This window comes from Homarus americanus, unplaced genomic scaffold (genome assembly GCF_018991925.1).
Source record: "Homarus americanus isolate GMGI-L3 unplaced genomic scaffold, GMGI_Hamer_2.0 scaffold50281, whole genome shotgun sequence".
Lineage (NCBI taxonomy): Eukaryota > Metazoa > Arthropoda > Malacostraca > Decapoda > Nephropidae > Homarus > Homarus americanus.
The window spans coordinates 1,451,876-1,473,399 of record NW_024742338.1 but is presented as its reverse complement, the minus strand read 5'-3'; the positions used below and the strand labels follow the sequence as shown (position 1 = coordinate 1,473,399).

General features: G+C 42.2%; 1 protein-coding gene across 5 annotated transcripts in view; it reads left to right on the top strand.

Moving 5' to 3' along the window:
* The first annotated feature begins 1,671 nt into the window (after nucleotides 1–1,671).
* Nucleotides 1,672–21,524, top strand: part of LOC121876779 (bifunctional 3'-phosphoadenosine 5'-phosphosulfate synthase-like) — a 40,205-nt gene continuing 20,352 nt past the window's right edge. Inside the window, exons 1-2 of one of the 5 annotated variants that reach the window (XM_042382169.1) lie at nucleotides 1,697–1,819; nucleotides 3,108–3,184. In XM_042382169.1, the coding sequence (XP_042238103.1) occupies nucleotides 3,149–3,184 (36 nt within the window). In that variant the 5' untranslated portion in view covers nucleotides 1,697–1,819; nucleotides 3,108–3,148. Of the gene's footprint in view, nucleotides 1,820–3,107; nucleotides 3,185–7,582; nucleotides 7,784–17,985; nucleotides 18,027–21,524 lie in introns of those variants that run through there. The other 4 variants (XM_042382172.1, XM_042382168.1, XM_042382167.1 and 1 more) reach the window with 4 other exon arrangements.

Below are 21,524 nucleotides of genomic sequence, written 5' to 3'. Positions count from 1 at the left end.
TTGGTTAGTCACCCACTGAAATGTACTTTTTCTCTCGTATGTCATGTTACCCGTTCTCTCTAGATCCCAAACCACAACCAACAGAAATGTAAAAAGTTTCATAATTGGGAAATGGGTCACTTGATTGACAAATAATATACAAAGACACAAGTGGTACAAATATAATATACAGTATAATGATAAAGGGGGGGGGGCTGATATATCGTCATGAAGAGTGATGACCTGCAATACTTGTAAAGTAACTTGAAGGGTATTTGGGATACTTTTGGGCTGCTCTTTTGTATTGACGATAATTATTCTATCAAATGGTCAAAGAAATATCACTTTGTAAAAATTACCAACAACGGTATTATTCACATTTAACGAAAAGTGCTGAAGGGTAGCCTCCATTATCTCCCTTAATATTTCTCGAATTGTTCCCCCAAGGAGTTTGGAGGAAGCTGTGTAGTGGATTCCTCCTCTACAAACGCTTGTCGCTGAGTAGCCGACCCTGCGAATTCCCCAGTGTATGCCTCATGGTCTAGGTCAACCAGCGCCGCCATACATCACGGAGGTCAACTATTAAGCCACGCCTACCTCCGCTATATAAGACCCAACCTCGTGGTGAACCACCTCTTTCTACCTACACCAACCAGTAAGCAACACCTCCTCCTGCCTGGCAGCCCTCGCTCCCGCCGGTGAGCATGGTGACCCACAAGCTGGTCTTCCTCTGAGCACCCTCACCAACCAGCTCTCTCTACTCAACGCTTGTAACCATGCTGCCTTCCCAGCACCAAGCTGCATTGTACATCCAATACAATACTTATACAGAGAGCACATTGTGAGTTTCCTTTCTCCATCCCATCCTGAGTGTGAACCCAAATATCACGTACCCCACAGCTGTACTAAACATTTAAATTATTTTTTTTTAAATCATCACAAGGGTTTTATAATTCGTATTTATTTGGTAGCTTCTAATTAATGTTATTTCTTACTGTCATTATAAAATAAAATATCCTTATTAAATTCAAATATACAGTAGATGCTGTATATTAAAATCTGAGTAAGAACGAATATTTAATTGTGATAGTTGCTTTACTGTATAAATGAGAGAAGATAAGCGTGATCATTATCCCCGTCAATATGTTGTGTTGCTTACATAACCTCATGTTCGTGTTTACTTCAATAAACTCCTAAACCGGTGTCAACTTCCTCAGTTAGAGTGTTGTGTTGGTAAGCGAGTCTGGCTATAACGCGGCGAACGTCACTCATCTGCTTGTTAGCCGCTGGGGCTGTCGGTCACGGCTTTTGTTACGGGCTGACATGGCTCTGTCACACACTGTTGACAAGTACTGGCGAAGAAGGTAAAGATAAGAAAGCGTACTGGCTTCAGAATGTGTCTGTAGTAACTGTACCTGTGCCAGTGTTGAACAAATCACTTTATATATATATATATATATATATATATATATATATATATATATATATATATATATATATATATATATATATATATATATATATATATATATATATATATATATAAAGCATGAATAATGACTGATCTGTTGCAGTTTAATTTGTTTCGGCATTTTTTTTGTATTTCAGGAGCAGTGTTGCCAGACCGTTAGTGTTTCGTGATGTACGCGGCCTGGCTACAGTGATCTGGTTAGAACACTTGCAACACCCGTTAAGGAGGTGTTGGATACTATTTGTTCTTATAAGTTCTGTCGGTTATTGTAGACGTGGGCTGCCGGGAGTGTTTACAGGTCGAATTGGTTAATATATCTGATTTTTAAAAGAAGTTATGTCTAATTCGGATTGTAAGAAGCAGAAAACAGTAAGTATTTATTACCTCACAACCTTTGTTATTACTGTATATGTAGTTGAAACTTGCTATGGGCTAAGAAACTGTGCGTAATTTTTGTGAAGGGTATTTACCCTTGAAGAGCCATTTCAGGGTGTTATATTAATGGCAGGTGTTGTGACCACTGTTGGGGTAGGGTACAGGGAAGGCCAAGCGTTTATAGGTACCTGTATACTGTATATACAGGTAATGCCATTTTCCCCTCCCACCTACCGTGGCACTGTCTGGCTGTAATCTCCTGGCTAAGACACTACCTATCCCAGTCAGAGTGGTCCAGCATCCTTTCTGACTCATTAATCCCCATACAGTATATTTACTTCCCAGAACTAGACAATATTGTAACAACCTAACCCTGCTTGTTCTAAATAACTCGACCAGTAACCCAAGGGCAATGAAGTATTTTAGGGGGCGGTCCGACTAATTACCCAAATGTAGCCAAATATAGCCGGAATGAAGTCAAATAATGGTCCTACATGAATAAATCGGACTGCTAATCACTTCTCGACTAGTAATTGGTGTCAGAAAGTAAAAAAAAATTGGATAGGTGGTTAGGTCAGGTCCTTTTGGTTTCTCTGGTTAGGATAGGTCAGACATATATACTGATATTTATAAGTTATTAGGTTAGGTTCTTGATGATCTTTTTGTTTGACAAAAATTCATTTCCTCCACTATATTGGGGATGTTTTTGATAAACTGAAGAACTTCTTCTCTATTGAAAAGTTTTCTTACTCGGCTTCTTAACGCAGACACCTGTTCTTAAACAATACTGTTCTCTCTTTCTATAATTGATTCAGTTTGGTTTCATAATTTTTTTGGTATGTGTTTATACCCGTCAATTTACCTTTTACTTCATAGTCGTGTTCTCAGTTTGTGATAAAAATTTCATCTTTTAAAGTGAAATAAAGAAGTAAAAAATCGAAAATAAATAATTTTTTTTAACAAAAACACGATATAGCAAAGTACAATACTGTATTACAGGTATTCTTATTATTTTTTGCTCTACCTTCCAATATACAAATCAGGATAGAGTTCTGTGGTTGACTTTTCCAAATCTTTTTCAAACCATTAAAATTAGGAAATTAGGTCAGGTTAGGTAGTTGTGTTGATTATGTTGCTCACTGTACATCATTTACTTTGCTGTGGGAGAAAATTTTAAGCTGTATATTTATTTATTTAATTACGTATTATTATTATTATTATTATTATTATTATTATTATTATCATTATTATTATTATTATTATTAGTTATTTTTTTTTACAGGAAGGACACTACTTAAGAAATCTCCAAACTACTACAGTAATATGAAAAAGACCTTAAATTCAAAAGGCCATGAGAAGGTTAATAACATAGTTAATAATATTTTTATTTAAAAGAAATAAGCTGCTGCTGGTTTTTGGTGTTTATTTAATGTAAGTGTTTTATGTCAATAAAATACATTTTGTCTCTTGGGGCATGCATTAACAAGTCGTGGTAGCTACCCACGTTGTTGAGAGCGTATTGAGGATGAAAATATTGGAAAACCAAAAGTAGGAAATTTTAAATAAGTCCACTCATTTCTATCCATTCATGAGGTAAGAAATAAGTTTTCTTCTATTGAAAATCTCCTTCAAGTGGCTTCTTCCCAGGAGTTTGACAAGTAAAGTATAACTGGAAATTTATTTCCTACGTTATGAACACAGTAAATCAAATCTGGTGGAGGAATAACACTTTTCCTCATCAGGTTTTTGTCTCTTTATTTTCTCATCAAGAAATATGCCATGCTGATGCCTGATGCCACCATCTCAGTTTACTTGTGCATTTGGATGTGTCATTATTTGAACGTTTCTTAGCCTTGAATAATATTGCTATTCTGTTTCATACTCACTAATAAGAAACAACAGCGGCAGCAGCTTTATATTTTTTTCTAAAGGTGATGAAAAAAATTTTCTTAATTGCTTTAATAATAATAATAATGATGATAATAATTATATTAATTAATTAATGATATTGATAATATCCCAAAAATGGATGATGAAATTTATAAATAATACAGTACTGTAGTAAGTGGGTAGGATCTGTAGTTATCATAATGTTAATAGAGTACTGCACTGTACAGTACTGTACATAAATTATAGGTATGTTCTATGGTTGTAATCGTGGTACTGTACACTACCAGGTACGGGTATAAGCACAAGCGACTGTACATATGCTTATGTCTTCAGTATCAATACACAGAACACAACACATACCCCCTGTAATGCATTTTGGGAAACATTTCACATACTGCACTACACTTTTACTTTTTACTTTTATCCTCTTCACCACTCATCGGCTCGTTAGCCGCTTGGGCGATCGGTCACGTCTCTGTTACAGACTGTTGGCAAGTACTGGGCATGCACTGGCTCCTGAATGTATCTGAACCTGCTCCAGAAGCTGTTGCTTGTGTACCATTCCCAGAATCCCAGGACTTTAAAGGGTCTTATCCACCATTACCTACTACTTTATATTCATACAAACTTGCATTATTCAGCATGTACTACATGAACAGTGTAAGCATACAAATAACAGCACAGAGTAAGTAATTTCACCCACCGAATTGACTTTTGTTATTCACTAAAATAAGTGATTCCAAAACATGTTGTTGTTATAATGTTTGTTATTACACTTCAACAACGAAGGTCTTTAAGTGTGTATCAAGGTTAGTAATAGACTAGTCTAACAACAATTAAAAATGATGAAACAGTACTTGATGGCAACCCAGTAAAAGTGCACTGTGGTACAGTTTAGTGGCTGGTGTGTTTTGCGAGATGTGGCAACTTTGTGTTATGTTTATCTTGCATCCTTAAGGCGGCAGCACACTGGCCATTTTTCTCCAAACATGTTGCCCATTTTGCTGGCCACTGGCCTGATGGCTAAACAAACAGCATGATTTCAGCTGTTGCGAGAAATGGACAACGGTTTGGGTGTGAGATTTGCTGGCCGGGTTAGTGCTCAAATGAGCTTCATATTGGGTGTTGAACATTCAAGCAAAAAAATGAAATAAATCATAACAATAATAATTTAAAATATAACACATAAAAAGGCCACGTGTTTCTATTTATCCGTCAATTTAAAATTTCTTTTAGTATAATTATATTACTGTATTATTCAGGTTTTTCTTTGACCAGCCAGCTGCTGTCAATTGTAAAAAAAATTCAATACAAACCCATTGTCTGTTCTTTATTTTTTACAAATGCCTCACTTGCTTCAGCAATTGAAGAACTATGTATAGCACAATCCTGCAAGGCCTCAACTGTAGTAACGGGATCCATGACGAACCTCGTCGAGACGCTTTGTTATTGTATTCATTGCGTTGGGCAGACGCGCCAACAAAACATCCCAGTGTGACGCAAATGTCTCTTGTTTTGCTGGTCAGACTGTTTTTGCCAAACATTTTGGGAGGAAAAGTGCCCAGTGTGCCTCCACCTTTAGTCTGGCTACTATTGCGAGCTTCCTTTGGGTCATTCTGGGAGTTTTAGTTCAATGTAAACAAACACAGATCTGCCACATCTCTCAAAATGCGCCAGCCATTATACCAGTTATAAGTGCAGACTGTACATGTACACCAGAATACACACACATACACTACCTACTACTACAGTACTTTGCTGTCAAATTGAATCGAGTATGACGATCATCCAGATATAAAAGAATGATTTGAGTTATTAAAGGTGTCACCTTCGTTGGTGACCTCTGAGGTGACTTGTGAGGCTGATACGGGACCAGTAGGGCCACACAGGTGTTCCATGTATGGAGGGATACATCTAGTGTGGGACAGGTGGAAGCAGCATCTTTCCGACACTGGCACTTGTCTGCCTCGGTGTGCAATAGGGCTAACTCGAATGTATTGACACCTTCTAGTATGGTGCTTCTCCAAACGTTACGGTGTGGAGTGATCGTCTCCCAGGTGAGGAGGTCGATTTGGTACGTTTTCAGGTTAGTCTTAAGACTATCTTTATACCTTTTCCGTTGCCTGCTAGCATTACATTTACCATTTGTTAGGTGACTGTAAAGTAGCTGCTTTGGCAGTCTACTGTCGTCCATTCAGGTAACATGGCCAGTCCAAAGTAGTTGTTCATGGATATTGGCAGCCTCAATGCTCCTACAGTTCTACAGTTGGTGTCAGCAAGAATACTGGCATTTGTGCTCTTGTCATCCAAGCGAACTTGAGGATGGAACATAGACTATGTTGGTGAAACTTTCCAAGTGTCTTGAGGTGCCTCCTGTATGTGACCCATGTCTCACTGCCATACAGCAGGTGGACAGGACCACTGATTGATATTCGTGCAGCTTTGTTGATAATTTCAGCTCCCTACAGCTGAAGATATGGGTATGGAGTCTGCCAAAGGCTTGAGATGCACATCTGATCCAGTGTTGAATCTCTTCATCGATGTCTGCGGTGGTGGACAGGTGGGAGCCAAGATACTGAAAGTGGGTAACATTAGAGAGGTTAGTACCATTAAGCTGGATGGATGGTGGAGGTGTGGCTGAACCAGGGGCAGGCTGAAAGAGTATCTGAGTCTTATGTACATTCACTTCAAGCCGAAGTGTGCATATGCATCTGTGTAGGTGTTCAGGATCTCCTGTAGGTCGCGTTCAGTGTAAGCAAAGAGGGTGAGGTATCTGCATACTGACGTTCAGTGATGAAAAAGGCAGATACCTTTGTTCTTACCTGGAGTCATCTTGTGTTAAAAAGTCTCTTCATCCGGTACTGGATGTCTACCCCTCTGGCTAAATTGGCACTGGCTCGAGTAAGGAAGACATCCAAGAAAATGGAAAAGAGAATTGGTACCAGTACACACACACACACACTCACATATAGATACATTATAACACTAATAATGGTTGCCCCTCGTGTAACGAGGATGGCCGACCCAAGGGCCACCTAGGCGTGAATTTGTTTAAGGTGTAGAAGCTGTCGCCGACACAACAACCACATCCTGAGTTAACGAGTTGCATGACAAGGATATAAATTTATTACATGACAAGGAAAGGTGTGTATACAAGGCAATGATGAAAGAGTGTAGATGTGTGAGTGAAGCAGGCATATGATGGTGGGTGGGTGAAGCAGACGTGTGATGGTGGGGTGGGTGAAGCAGACGTGTGATGGTGGGGTGGGTGAAGCAGACGTGTGATGGTGGGGTGGGTGAAGCAGACGTGTGATGGTGGGGTGGGTGAAACAGACGTATGATGGTGGGGTGGTGAAGCAGACGTGATGTGGGGTGGGTGAAGCAGACGTGTGATGGTGGGGTGGGTGAACGTATGATGGTGCGGTGGGTGAAGCAGACGTGATGGTGGGGTGGGTGAAGCAGACTATGGTGATGGGTGAAGCAGACGTGTGATGGTGGGGTGGGTGAAGCAGACGTGTGATGGTGGGGTGGTGGAAAGCAGACGTGTGATGGTGGGGTGGGTGAAGCAGACGTATGATGGTGGGGTGGGTGAAGCGTGTGATGGTGGGGTGGGTGAAGCAGACGTGTGATGGTGGGGTGGGTGAAGCAGACGTATGATGGTGGGGTGGGTGAAGCAGACGTGTGATGGTGGGGTGGGTGAAGCAGACTTATGATGGTGGGGGTGGGTGAAGCAGACGTGTGATGGTGGGGTGGGTGAAGCAGACGTGTGATGGTGGGGTGGGTGGGTGAAGCACTGGAAGCAGACGTGTGAGAGTGGACTGGTGAATGACGTGGCCGCGGCAGGATATATAACATGAGGTAGTTGTGGTGCAGCCTCAGTGTGCGTACACCCGCTCCGTGGACGAGTAACCGCGCGGTCTCCCCTTTGGAGCCCATAGTCGAGCTATCATCATCAGTGGTAACTTCATACATTGAGCAAATTTTCGACCCGCGCCACCACCCCAACAACCGCTTGTCAAGATGATGCGAGACGTGCAATTTGCTCTCAACAGTCGCAAGAACAATGGGGTAATGTAAAAATGTCCATCAATATTTTTTATAATGTTCAGTTGTCATGGCCATACAGATCGAGGCAGTATTAGTCATGTGCATGGCCTTACTGATGTATACAGTAGTAGTATTAGTCACATTTTGAGTACTGTATCTGCAGATATTTTTATTTGCTGATAGTCTCCACACCTGTCATACAAGTGAATCAAAATGTGAAACAGTGAAGAGTTGTGCACTCTTGGTGATGAAACTGTCACTTTAATGAGCAAGTCAAGTTGCCGGTAAGACAAGTAGTGTGGAGAACGTGACGACTAAAATAATCACAATTTTGAAAGAAGACCAGAAGTGGGAAACTATAAAACAAAACAAAACAGAAGAAATGCTACAGTACTGAAAATACTGAAAATAAGGACATAAATTCAGTGCAGGGGAGAGTGTGTGGAGAAATGAGGTTATGGGACTAATGTATGTGGCCACAAAAGCAGTGCCGGATTTAGACATGTGGAGGCCCATGGGCAGCCTCTTTGTGGAGGCCCCCCTCATTATAACTACCCAAGAGGGTGGGGTGGCGAGTGAAGCGAGCCTAAACATCTGGGAGTTCAGGGGAGCGCTGTAAGCCCCCCGGGAAAATTATGAAATTTGAACACTTCTTTGGAGAATTTTGAAGCCATATGCAGTTATATTGAGGAAATTAGAACATTCCAAAATATATGTTTGTAGAATTCTAAATATATTATTAGCAACACAAACAATAGCATTCATTAAAAATATACGGTTCATAGGAAAACCAGGTATTCATGAATTTCAAGGAGTAGCTAGCCTAATTTCTATCACGCTTCTTGCTGAACATAGTTTTATGTGATGGTATAGATAAACATGAATTTTAAAGAATGAAAATAACAATAATCCAAATGAATAAACAAATAAATAAAATATTGTAAAATGTGGAGGCCCCTGGGCAGTTACCCACTTTGCCCACTCCTGAATCCGGCCCTGCACACAAGTGTCCATTGACACATAGGACATTCCGCTCTATCACCCAAGCCAGCTATTACTTGATATAGACTGATTTTAACAAGCTTTGTATGTCAATTGGTAATATGATAACCACGTTCATGGTTGACGTGTCTATGATTTGTAATTTGTAATTTTTTGTAATATTGACTTGAAAGTTTTCACCGATAGTAAAAAAAAATATATATATACAAAGTAAACTACATTAGAACTTAACGGCTGTGATCGAAATTTGTGGAGAATCATATAATTTAAAATTTCACTAACTTCGAATGTGAGTTACCGGGTTGTGTTACGGGTGAGTTTGATGGGGAGGTCATACTATAACGTAAAACCCAGCGTAATGTGAATTGTATATGGTATATATTTAATTGTTTTATCGTATATTGTTAATATTATTTCTCGAGTAAAATTTAGGAGTTGTTTTGATAGAGGGGAAACATGGAGTGACTTATTTGGGTAAAGAAAAACGAGTTGAGGGTGAGAGCCATGTGTTGATGGATCCGCGGTTTCCAGTCATTCATTCACTCACTCGGCATTCCTCCTCTACACAGTGAGGCAGACTAAAACTCCTCCTAGGATTCGGGCACGTAGCTAGGGTTATACCTTGTGGAGTTGGACAAAAAAAATGAAGGGGCACAAGACTTTCCTCTATGGTGGGGGAGGAGCCACGCTAGGGGTTATTCCCATCCAGTTCTCACGCTCATGAACACTTCCTTTTTCCTGTATGTGTATAATTTTGTGTCATAAATAACTTCACCTGCAAAAATATATTTTATGGTCTTGTTTTTAATGGCGCATAACATTTTTTAATGCTAATTAGACCAGTTGACATTTTATAGTGTGGCCCATGAACCGTCTGTAGGGTGAGCATTCGAGTAGCTTGATTTGTATATACACCTTACATTTTAATATTATTATTATTATTATTTTATATATATATATATATATATATATATATATATATATATATATATATATATATATATATATATATATATATTGCTAGGACAATTAGTCGCCGGTCAATTTGTCGTCGGTAAATTTTATACGAATGGTTTACAATTTGAACCTAGCCTTACCTAACCTTACCTTCATAGAGTGCCGTATAGGATTGTGCATTGCCTTGTGTTATCAATTTCTGGCTATATTTTGTTGAGTAGTGACCGTGTTATCTTGTGGTTATTTCTTCATTGTCCGAGCAAAGAGATATCCTCTCTTCCGGTTGTTTGTCACCCTTGGAAATCCCTGGCTTTTGACTCCTGTTTTAAAGATCCTGAATAGGTTGGCCAGGACTGGCATGACCGACGACGAATTGACCAACGACGAATTGACCGACGACGAATTGACCGACGACGAATTGACCGACGACAAATTGACCGACGACGAATTGACCGACGACGAGTTGACTGGCGACGAATTGACCGGCGACGAATTGACCGGCGACGAATTGACCGAACGCCGGCGACCATTATAAGAGTATCTGTGGCCTAATATATACAGTACGTGTAAATTGGGTGTGTGGGCGGCCTCTGTTACAAGCTTGCTTCATACTTCGCACTCGAAGCACCAATGGTGTTGGGAAGACTAGCTGAGAATTTTCCGGATTAGATCATTAGATAATTTATTCCGGAAAATTCTCCAGCTGTGTACGCTGTTCAACATACTAAGTTTCGTCTGGTAATTTTGACAGTCATGTTTTTTGTAACAACAACCTCGTGACAAAGTGGTGATTTATTGAGTGGCGCTCCAGTCTTTTCAATCACCGAATATAATATGAAAGCAAATGATCAGATTTAAGAACAAATTCTGACCAAGGTAATAAACTGCACACAAGGGAGAGCGGTCTAACTCTGAAGTGATAATGACAATTATTTCAAATTGAATGAACAATAATGGTTGATCGATGACATGTCTATCAGTTTGGCGAGTCGATAATATGTCAGGCGGCACACTGGGCGCTTTTCCTCACACATGTTGGTCCAACACGGACCAGCAAAACAATAGACGTTTTGCGTCAAACTGGGATGTTTTGTTTGCGCGTCTGCCCAACGCAACGAAAACAACCAAGAGTCTAGACGAGGTTCATCATGGATCCCGTTACTACAGTTGAGGCCTTGCAGGATTGTGCTGTACGTAGTTCTTTTCTTCAATTGCTGAAGCCCAAATCCTGCTGCTTGCTGGGCCGTCAGGCCAGCGGCCAGCAAAACGGGATGTAAGGAGGAAGTGCCCAGTGTGCCGCCGCCTCAAGGAGCAATATCAGATCTAAGATGTAATTTGCATCATTATTCTCTCATTCAAAATGCCAAGTTAGTTTTCCTTTGCTTCTTGTGACTTATAAACAAACCTGATAATAGCAGTGAGAAGTAAATGTTCCCGTGTCCGATCGCTGTGTTGACAAATTTAATCGGCGAGCGAGGGCTCATTTTATGTTGACTCACTGTGACCTTCAATCAAACTAGATTTCGACCCAGATATACAGTACATATAGAAAACCTTCCACACATAAACCACCGTCTTGGTTATCAATTTCGGTGTTTTGATCATAGAACACTTAATAATAACCTTTTTGACATCACTCGAACAAAATAACACGCCCTCGCCAAAACGACCTATGGCTATTGACCCGCTATGGATGGTGTCCTTTTAAAACCCACAAGTGAACTAAATCTTTAACGTACCAAATGATGGAGTGATAGTTTATGGATATATCACATTAACTTCGTCAAACTGTATAGTGTTTACAGTGGTTAGAACTATTATTATCATCTGTATACAAAAACTCTGATAAGTACAACCTTCCCTCGCCCTGGTGTTTTTCTTTTGTTTACTGTATTCATATGTAACGTAATATAAATGCTGTAAAGTATGTCATATTTCTTTACTTTAAATTATCTGTCCTTGTTTCCAACATGAGACCTTGGAGGATGTGGCGCAGCAGGTGATGTGTTACATTATAATCTGTCACAATGCTCGGGGTACAAGGTCAAATTATACCATCTAAAATGAGAACTGATAATAACACCTTATTTAAGATCATGGCGGAGTAGAAAAGTCAGTTACCGAGCACCAGCTAATAATTATATACTCAAACGTCTGTAGTATCTTGGGTTATTTAATGGGAGAATGAAGAGTCACGTGGTCTGTCTGGCTGGCTGTTTATTCTCTGTTCTTCGTTACTACGTGCCTAACACATTTCGTAAGAAGTAACATAATATATAATATATACATTCAATAAAGGCAGCATATAAACATACATATATATAACAACGTCCACCAGAACTCTGTAATTCGTAACAATCTTCACTCTACTGTAGGGATCATGGAGGTACACAGTACACGATAAGCCACACAGACAGCGCAGTTAATGTTCTTGTGACCTGTAATGGTGGTCGTCAATCCCTGTACCACCGTCTAGTTAGTGTCTGTAGTTCGATTATTGTCTAGACTCGAGAGCGTCCGTGTCAGTTCCTGCCTAACCTTACCTTAGTTTTTGCGCCAGTTTTACAATGAGTCTCTACGTTGCAACACTATTAGGAGTCCTTGGTTAAAGGCATTATTATACTTGGGTCAGCCATGTAATTATTGTATTTTTCTGACTAAAACTTTCAATTAACCAATTAATTACACACACACACACACACACACACACACACACACATATATATATATATATATATATATATATATATATATATATATATATATATATATATATATATATATATATATATATATATATATATATATATATATATATATATATGTTGCAAGTGATGCAACAGAGACTTTTAACATGATACCAAACCCAGTATCTAGCTCGTTTATGTAGAAACTTTATCTCCACACAGTGGCTCACACACCTACCTGTACAGTATAGTGCTCATGTTAAACATTAGAGTCAGTATGGTGTGTGAGCCACTGTGTGGTGATAAAGTTTCTTTGGTACACGAGGTGCCACAGCGCAGTGGTGTCTTAGTAGTAATCCCATCACCTCATGCCTCCTCACCTCCACTATAGTGTTCGTCACCACGGCCAACATGTGCACACATAAATCATAATTTCTCTATTGTTTCCGAGGTGAGCCAGAGCAATTGACCTTGCCTGGGTGATCACAAGAGTGAGGCGGCATAAGCAATATTTAGATATAAAAGTATACAAGAAATAGTGGAAGATGAACATTATTAATGTCAGTTTTTAAGTTTGGTATCATGTTGAAAGTCTCTGTTGCATCACTTGGCCAAATTTGGTGAGTGAGGTATGACGTCATGTTTACTTTAAACTTGTTAGTATGGCAGACATGTTGAATCACACAAATCATTTTGAGCAATTGTTATTGTTATTATTATTATTATTATTATTATTATTATTATTATTATTATTATTAATAGTACGGTAGTATCTTAAAATCGTGCTTAAAGAGTTTGGTTGGGTTAAGTTAGGACGTTAGGTGATAGAGGAAGGTGATAGCACAGATAAAGAGATGATAAAAATTAAAGGAATCCAACTCGGTTACAAGTGCTCAAGCTTTGTGTGTGTGTGTGTGTGTGTGTGTGTGTAATAATAATAAATAATTAACGGTTTATTAAGATAACATGGCAGCCCGAAGGCTGAAAATATACAATGAACAGGGATAAGTTACATATGGTGGAATCGGGGAGTGGGTCACTTGATTGACAAAAGCTTTCAATACAGAAACATAAGAAACATAAAGTCAACATGTAGATTAACATTGGATCTGGTACTGTGGGAGCTGGTCTGTAGGCATTCTTGTGACCTGATGCCGGAGCCAAGCCTGGAAAGTTTCAAAAGGAGGCTGGATAAATTCATGGATGATAGAGTGGTAGTAACTCTCGACAGGAGCTGCCATGCACAGGCCAACCGGCCTATTGCAGACTCCTTATTTTCTTATGTTCTTATGTACCTCACTACAGCTGCAGGCGTACCACGTGGTCCGGGTAGGTCCTTCAGCTCACACAGGGTGTTGGAGATGGTTCTTGCGATGTAGTTAGGAATTCATAGTTCCTCACCTGGGTGGAGTAGGGAGTCCTCATTTCCCTCCTGGTGTAGTTTGGAGAGTTTCTTGGCTTCTCATACAGTGTTGGTGGTGGTGAGTGTACGGCGGACCCTGGGTGTGTCAGGTCCACGTCAGGTCAACATTAATAATAATAATAATAATAATAATAATAATAATAACAATAACAATAATAATAATAATAATAATAATAATAATAATAATAATAATAATAATAATAAACTGTTTATTAATAGAGATGCAGCCGGTGGCTGAAAATATACAGATTTACATTTGATTTAGACATAATGATATAATATGTGTTGAATTCATTTACAGGGCTGTACAGTACATAAATCAGGAGTTGTTTATTATTTTAACAATAGCTGGGATGGTCGCTCTAACAGTTGTTTCTTTGTTTCGAATTGAAATTGTCACTTTTGTTTATATGTTGTGGGTTGATCGTCGATCTTTGCACTGTACTGTTGGTGGGAGGATGTTGATAAATCCTGATGGGGAAAGGGGAGGGCCCGACAGACCGGGCTAGCAGCTGTCTCATAAGAACATAAGAAAATAAGGAGTCTGCAATAGGCCGGTTGGCCTGTGCATGGCAGCTCCTGTCGAGAGTTACTACCACTCTATCATCCATGAATCTATCTAGCCTCATTTTAAAACTTTCCAGCGTTCCAGCACTTACTACAAAGTTGCTAAGCTTGTTCCACTCGTCCACCACCCTATTTGTGAACCAGTTACTTCCTATCTCCCTCCTAAACCTAAACTTATCCAACTTAAATCCGTTGCTACGAGTCCTATCCTGCTCCGATATTATAAGAACTTTATCTATATCCCCTTTATTGATTCCTTTCACCCACTTAAATACTTCTATCATATCTCCCCGCACTCTTCGTCTTTCTAGGGCAGGGGTTCTCAACCAGGGGGAAATTTCCCCCCTCAGGTTTTCAGGGGAACTGATGACTAATATGGAAAAAATAAAGGATTTTCAGTATTATATGCATATTATTTGGAATGCACTTTCTGAGGCAGACAATCTTGGAAAGGAGGGGGGAATGACATTCTGACATGGTGAAAGGGGTGCATGGGGCAAACAAGGTTGAGAACCACTGTTCTAGGGAATGCAAGTTTAGTTTCATTAACCTATCCTGATATGGTAGGTTTTTAAGTCCCGAAATGATTTTCGTCATTCTTCGCTGCACCGACTCCAGTGAATTGATATCCATTCTATAATAAAGGCACCAGAACTGAACCGCATAATCGAGGTGCGGCCTGACTAGCGCAAGATATAGTGCAATAAGACCCCTGTACTCTTATTACGTACACTTCTAGATATAAAACCCAATACTCTGTTTGCCTTATTTCGAACATTAACGCACTGTTTTCTAGGCCGTAGGTCCGGGCTTACAAGTACCCCTAAGTCTCTTTCACAAGTCGACTTCTCTAGGTTGATGTTGTTAAGGCTGTATACATTGACAGTATTTGTTCTTCCAATATTAAGTACGCTGCACTTGCTGGTGTTGAATTTCATTTGCCATTTTTCTGACCACCCCTGCAGTTTATTTAGATCCTCCTGTAGTGCATTTGCATCCTGCCCTGAATTAATCTGCCGCCCTATTTTGGAGTCATCCGCAAACTTGCTTTTGTCTCCATGGTCAAAAGACCACGGCCGCGTGAGCGGGCAGCGCCGACTACACACCTTCCTTACCCTATGAAGGCTGAAGGAAGTGTGTGTGTGTGTGTGTGTGACAATGAAGTGATGTATCTTCCAGGATTTTGACGAATACAGTAGTCTCGGTAACGCTTCCAGTATGTAACGCCAGGTTTCATTCTACAGTACTTCTGTCAATGCTGGGGAGTTACCTCTGACATGACACTATCTTCCCTACCTACCTACACCTACCTACCTATACCTACCTACCTATACCTACCTACCTATACCTACCTACCTATACCTACCTACCTATACCTACCTACCTAACTATCTACCTATCTATCACACTGGCGTAGACCTCCACTGTGACCTTTAATATGACCTGTGACCTCTGTTGTAACTGTTGGTATCTGTTATAGGGTGTTGGCACTTAACTCCTGGTCATGGTGTGGCCGACCTTGGTCATGGTGTGGCCGACATTGGTCATGGTGTGGCCGACCTTGTTCATGGTGTGGCCGACCTTGTTCATGATAAAACGGTGTTGCCTCCTCTGTCACGGTGATCTGTACTTATACTCTCTCTCGATAACGATGAAGTCAACCTCACTTCTTCCTCCCCACCCTCACCCCCTTTCCTCCTTCTCCATCACCACCCCCTCTTCACCCTCACGGTTCCCTCCGTTTCCTCCCCACCCTCACCCCTTCCTCCTCCTCCACAACCCCCTCACCCCTTCCTCCTCGTTATTCTCCTCACTTTCAACCCTTCCTCCTCATTCCTTCTTCCTCCTTACCTCCTCCTCCTCCTCACCACCTTTACCCCTTTCTCTTCACCCCTGCTCCACCCTACACCCCCCTCCCCTTACCACCAACCTTACTCTTATCCGATAACAGAAGCAGTATATATACAATGTCGTCAGCCTGACCTTGAGTTATCTATATGCTGAAAACACTTAATTCTTGCTCAATATCACTCGGCTCGAAGGCTGGTTATGTTTGCAGTTGGTTCGTCGTTACTCGAGAAAATCTCTCTCTCTCTCTCTCTCTCTCTCTCTCTCTCTCTCTCCATGAACACCGAGGTCAGACTACTACTCTTGTTTACTGTTATCTTAAGATATTCTGTGGTGGCTGCCTCATTCTGAACGGCCCCCTCCCACACCTTGGAACTGTTGACCACAAGATAGTATTAAAAAATGGTAGAGTGTTGGGGAATAACGGTGATAGAGCGATGTAGTTGTTGTGTGTGTGTGTGTGTGTGTGTGTGTGTGTGTGTGTTAGTCGTCTTCACACACACATATGCAGAATCATACACACTGGGATGTCTCTCGTGTTGCGGTATAGTGGGTAGTTTAAACACACCTAATACACACGACAAACTATACACACAACACCACCAGTAACGGAGTGTAGAGTACCAGCAGCTGTCGTGGTTGTGTTAAGCCGCGCTGCAGGGAACTATAACTGTGGTTTGTACACGTCGAGGGAGGAGACGCGGTCACGACGAATACACGCCAGTTGATTATACATACAGACATACACAGACAGACAGATAAACGGAAACACATAATGGATCGAGAGGTTAGTTTTGGTTAGGACGACAGGTCAAGCGATGGGCAGACCAAGATGTTGTAACCAGTTTTCATAGCCCTGAGCATGTGTAGTAGCGTCACTTCCTCTTTAGCCTGATTCTATTGTCTTGAACATCCATCAGTAATATGAGTAAGTAGGCGAGTGAGTTAGATACTTAATGATCGCACCTGTCAAGTAACCATGGTCGTGGGTAACTGGCCAACATGGACTCGAGTCCTCTTGCCCCGTCTCCAATATGGCAGTCGCAACACTGGCTGGACGAAATTGAATTTTATATGAATATTTATCTAAGTTAAAATAAATAAGTGAAATCAACTCTGTAAACACAAACATTAAGGAACTCTAAATATATATATATATATATATATATATATATATATATATATATATATATATATATATATATATATATATATATGTGTGTGTGTGTGTGTGTGTGTGTGTGTGTTTTAGGTAGACTTCCTATACGGCTCTGCCTATTATAATGACCGAGCTAGTTTTGGGGGTCAATAAGGACTAGTCACGAATTACCTTAAGGTTAGCCCCCCCCCCCTGTCCCTCCCCATGAGCTTATTTCACCTGATGATTAAACACGGGGGGGGGCTAGGTTAGGTTACTGTAAAGGTGTTTGGTCATCAAGTGAAATAAGCTGTGTAGAAGGGGGGGGAGGCAAATTTTCAGGTGCTCCCCCAGTCGCTCAAGTCATGAGTAATCTCAGGGTGTTGACGGCTGGGGATCTATAGGAGGAGAGTGCGGGACATTGCAGGATGTAGTGAGAGAGGGTATTGTGCTCCAGTGGGGCTTGTTTCAGGAGTCCAAGGTGGGGTGATGCTGGAGGGGGAGGGGTAGTGGTCAGACGTGTGGGCGGTGAGGGAGCTGTGTGTGTGTGTGTGCGTGCGTGCGTGCAAGAGGGACGCGTCAGTTTGGTTCAGGCCGTGAAGAACAATGATGCACCTCAACACACATCCTCGCTTCTCTAGGGTAATGTATATTGTGTTTTCCGTGAACTGACCTTGTTGTTGTGGCGCCCTGAGTGTAGGCATCGTCACGGAAGATGTCTCACGGGTGTCTAGTGAATTAGGCAGCTAATTTTGAAATATGGTTTACAGAGCTTTGCGAGGACTTGATAATGAAATGAAAACTAACAAGAACAGATGACAACAGTAGCAGTAACAGACAAAAGCAGTATGAGCAAAGAATAGCAGGAAGAGGTGTAAGAATGGGAGAGGAGTGAGTTGAGGTTGCTAGATGGCGCCAGTGACATGCTGTGGAGGTCCCGTAAGACAACACTACGGACCTACTGCCCTACTGGCTTGAGGTCCCTGCTTCCCCCTGACCCCGCCCCCCTCCCCTCAGCGTGGCTGCTCTGTGAAACTAAAACAGACGATGTGTCACTTGTCATCTCCGTCGGTCGTTGTATTGGCTGGAGGGGGTAGGATAAGGTCGAGGCAAGGTGTTGAAGAAGAGTCACACAGCCTTGAAAATATAGTGTGGCTCACCTGAAGATAAGACACCCCAGCCTATTTCACTCGATGATTAAACACACTAATGCTAACCTAACCAAACCCACCAAGTACTTTTTATTAGAGTGTTAGATTAGCAGGTGACATTAACTGGGTTGTATAAGCTTTCCAGTATATATTTTGGGGTGGGGACGTGAGAAGGGAATTCTTCGTTGTCTGATGGTCAGTTGAACGATGGGTAATGCTAACGAAAATCACTACGTGGGCTGTGATTGGGTGGTTGATAAACGAGTGTGGAGGGAGAGATTGTGTTATCGCGTGTTTGTTGTTGTTTGTTATTTACATACTCAGGTAAGATAAGTCGATAAAGAGGGAGGAGAAGGCGGAGGAAGAGGAGAGAGAGAGGGGGGTGGGGGGGGGGAAGAGTCATTCACCCACTCCGGCCCGACCCCCTCACCGTTATAAGGGTGACCCGCGAAGACCGGCTCCGTCCACGATCCAACATTCCTGGCGTTACTCCGTTTGCATGTCTTCCGTTTTCTATGATCGGATGGATGACGATACTGGATGCGACTTTATTATCCTCATTTGTTTTGTTGATTAGGTCACTGTCTTCATTTATTTTCGTGTTGTTTGTTGATTTATTGTTTGGACTCGTGGTTTAACTCTTCATTGGTGTTGTTTCGTCTCCCAATAAACTTATTAAACAACTTTCTGGGGGTGGAGTTGCTTGAGTCAATTTATTGTTTATCGTTGTTTGTATGACACACCACCCCTCCCCCTTCACCACACCACCCCTCTCCCTTCACCACACCACCCCTCCCTTCACCACACACCACCCTCCCTTCACCACACCACCCCTCTCCCTTCACCACACCCTCTCCCTTCACCTCTCCCTTCACCACACCCACCACCCTCCCCCTCACCACCACCTCCCCTTCACCACACACCACCTCCCCTTCACCACACCACCTTCACCCACACCCACCCCTCACCCCTCTTCACACACCACACACCACCCCTCTCCCTTCACCACACCACCCCTCTCCTTCACCACACCACCCCTACCACACCACCCCCCTCCCCTCCACCACCACCCCTCCCCCACCACACCTCTCCCTTCACCACCCCTCTCCCTTCACACCACCTCCCCCTTCACCACCACCACACCACCCCTCCTCACCACACCACCCCCCCCTTCACCACCACCCCTCTCCCTTCACCACACCACCCCTCTCCCTTCACCCACACCACCCCTCCCCCTTCACCACCACACCCCTCCCTTCACCTCCCCTTCACCACACCACCCTCCCCTTCACCACCACACCACCCCTCTCCCTTCACCACACCACCCCTCCCTTCCCACCCCACCCCTCCCCCTTCACCCACACCACCCCTCCCCCCTTCACCACACCACCCCTCCCCTTCACCACACCCCCCTTCACCACCCCACCCCTCTCCCCACCCACCACCCCTCTCCCTTCACCACACCACCCCCTTCCCCTCCACCACACCACCTCCCCCTTCACCACCACCACACCACCTCCCCTTCACCACACCACCCCCTTCCCTTCACCACACCACCCCTCCCCCACCACATCACCCCCTCACCCCTCCCCCTTCACCACACACCACCCCTCTCCCTTCACCACATTACCCCTCCCCCTCCACCCCTCTCCCTTCACCACATTACCCCTCCCCCTTCACCACACCACGCTACACTAATGGTGGCATGAATTTGATCCCAGTAACCAGAAATAACTCATTAACCACAGTCTCAGGGATCTTGTTACGAATTATCCACACTACTGTACAAGTTTGGTTACAATCCTCTGTTATGTGGTAGAGGGATCGTGGGCACAACTGCAGGACAAGGGCGAGGCTCGGCAAACGTGGATTCCCTATAGTCCTTCTCCCGTGACGGTGGGGGACAACAGGCAAGTGTGTGTGTGTGTGTGATGTTGGGGTAGTGTGTGGTGTAGGGGTAGTGAGGTGGTGTGTGTAAACAATGTGTATTTGCTCGAAACAAGGCTAATAAAGTTCTTGGGTTCATACAAAGGAGTGTTAGTCACAAGACTAGAGAGGTCATCCTAAAACTATATCTTGCACTTGTGAGACCCCACTTGGATTACGCAGTTCAATTCTGGTCACCATATTACAGAATGGATATAGAATCCCTAGAAAGAATTCAGAGGAGAATGACAAGACTAATCCCGGGCATTAGGATCCTTGAGTACAGAGGCAGGTTAAAGCATCTTAAATTGCACTCCCTCGAGAGACGTAGAGCGAGGGGCGATATGATAGAGGTGTATAAATGGAAGTCAGGGCTAAACAAAGAGGACATTACAAAGGTACTCAAACTATCCAACCAGGAGCGAACTCGTAACAATGGTTTTAAATTAGACAGATTTAGATTTAGGCGCGAAATAGGTAAACATTGGTTTGGAAATAGAGTAGTGGACGACTGGAACAAGTTATCAAACATCACCATTAACTCGAATACGCTGGATAGCTTCAAACATAGGTTGGATGGATATATGAGCGATAGGGGTTGGGTGTAAAGGGGACTGCCCAGTATGGGCCAATAGGCCCGCTGCAGTTTCCTTCATTCTTATGTTCGTGTGTGTATATATATATATATATATATATATATATATATATATATATATATATATATATATATATATATATATATATATATATATATATATATATATATATATATATAAAGCCTTTACATTACTGTTGATGACCAGGTGTTGCTGTCGGTCAGGTACACGGGGTATATACTGCGTGTTATTGTTGTTGTATGGTGATTATAATCGTCGGGACTCCATTAAGTGACCAACACCATCACCATCCTTAACACCACCACCAGCACTATCCGTAACACCAGCACCACCACCATCAACCATGTTCCACCCGCACTTGTAGTAGCGAGGTTCTCTACAGTAGTTAACTCTCTAGTGGTGCATTGTAGGTCCTCTGCTGCGTCTCCTGCTACGTCACCCACCCC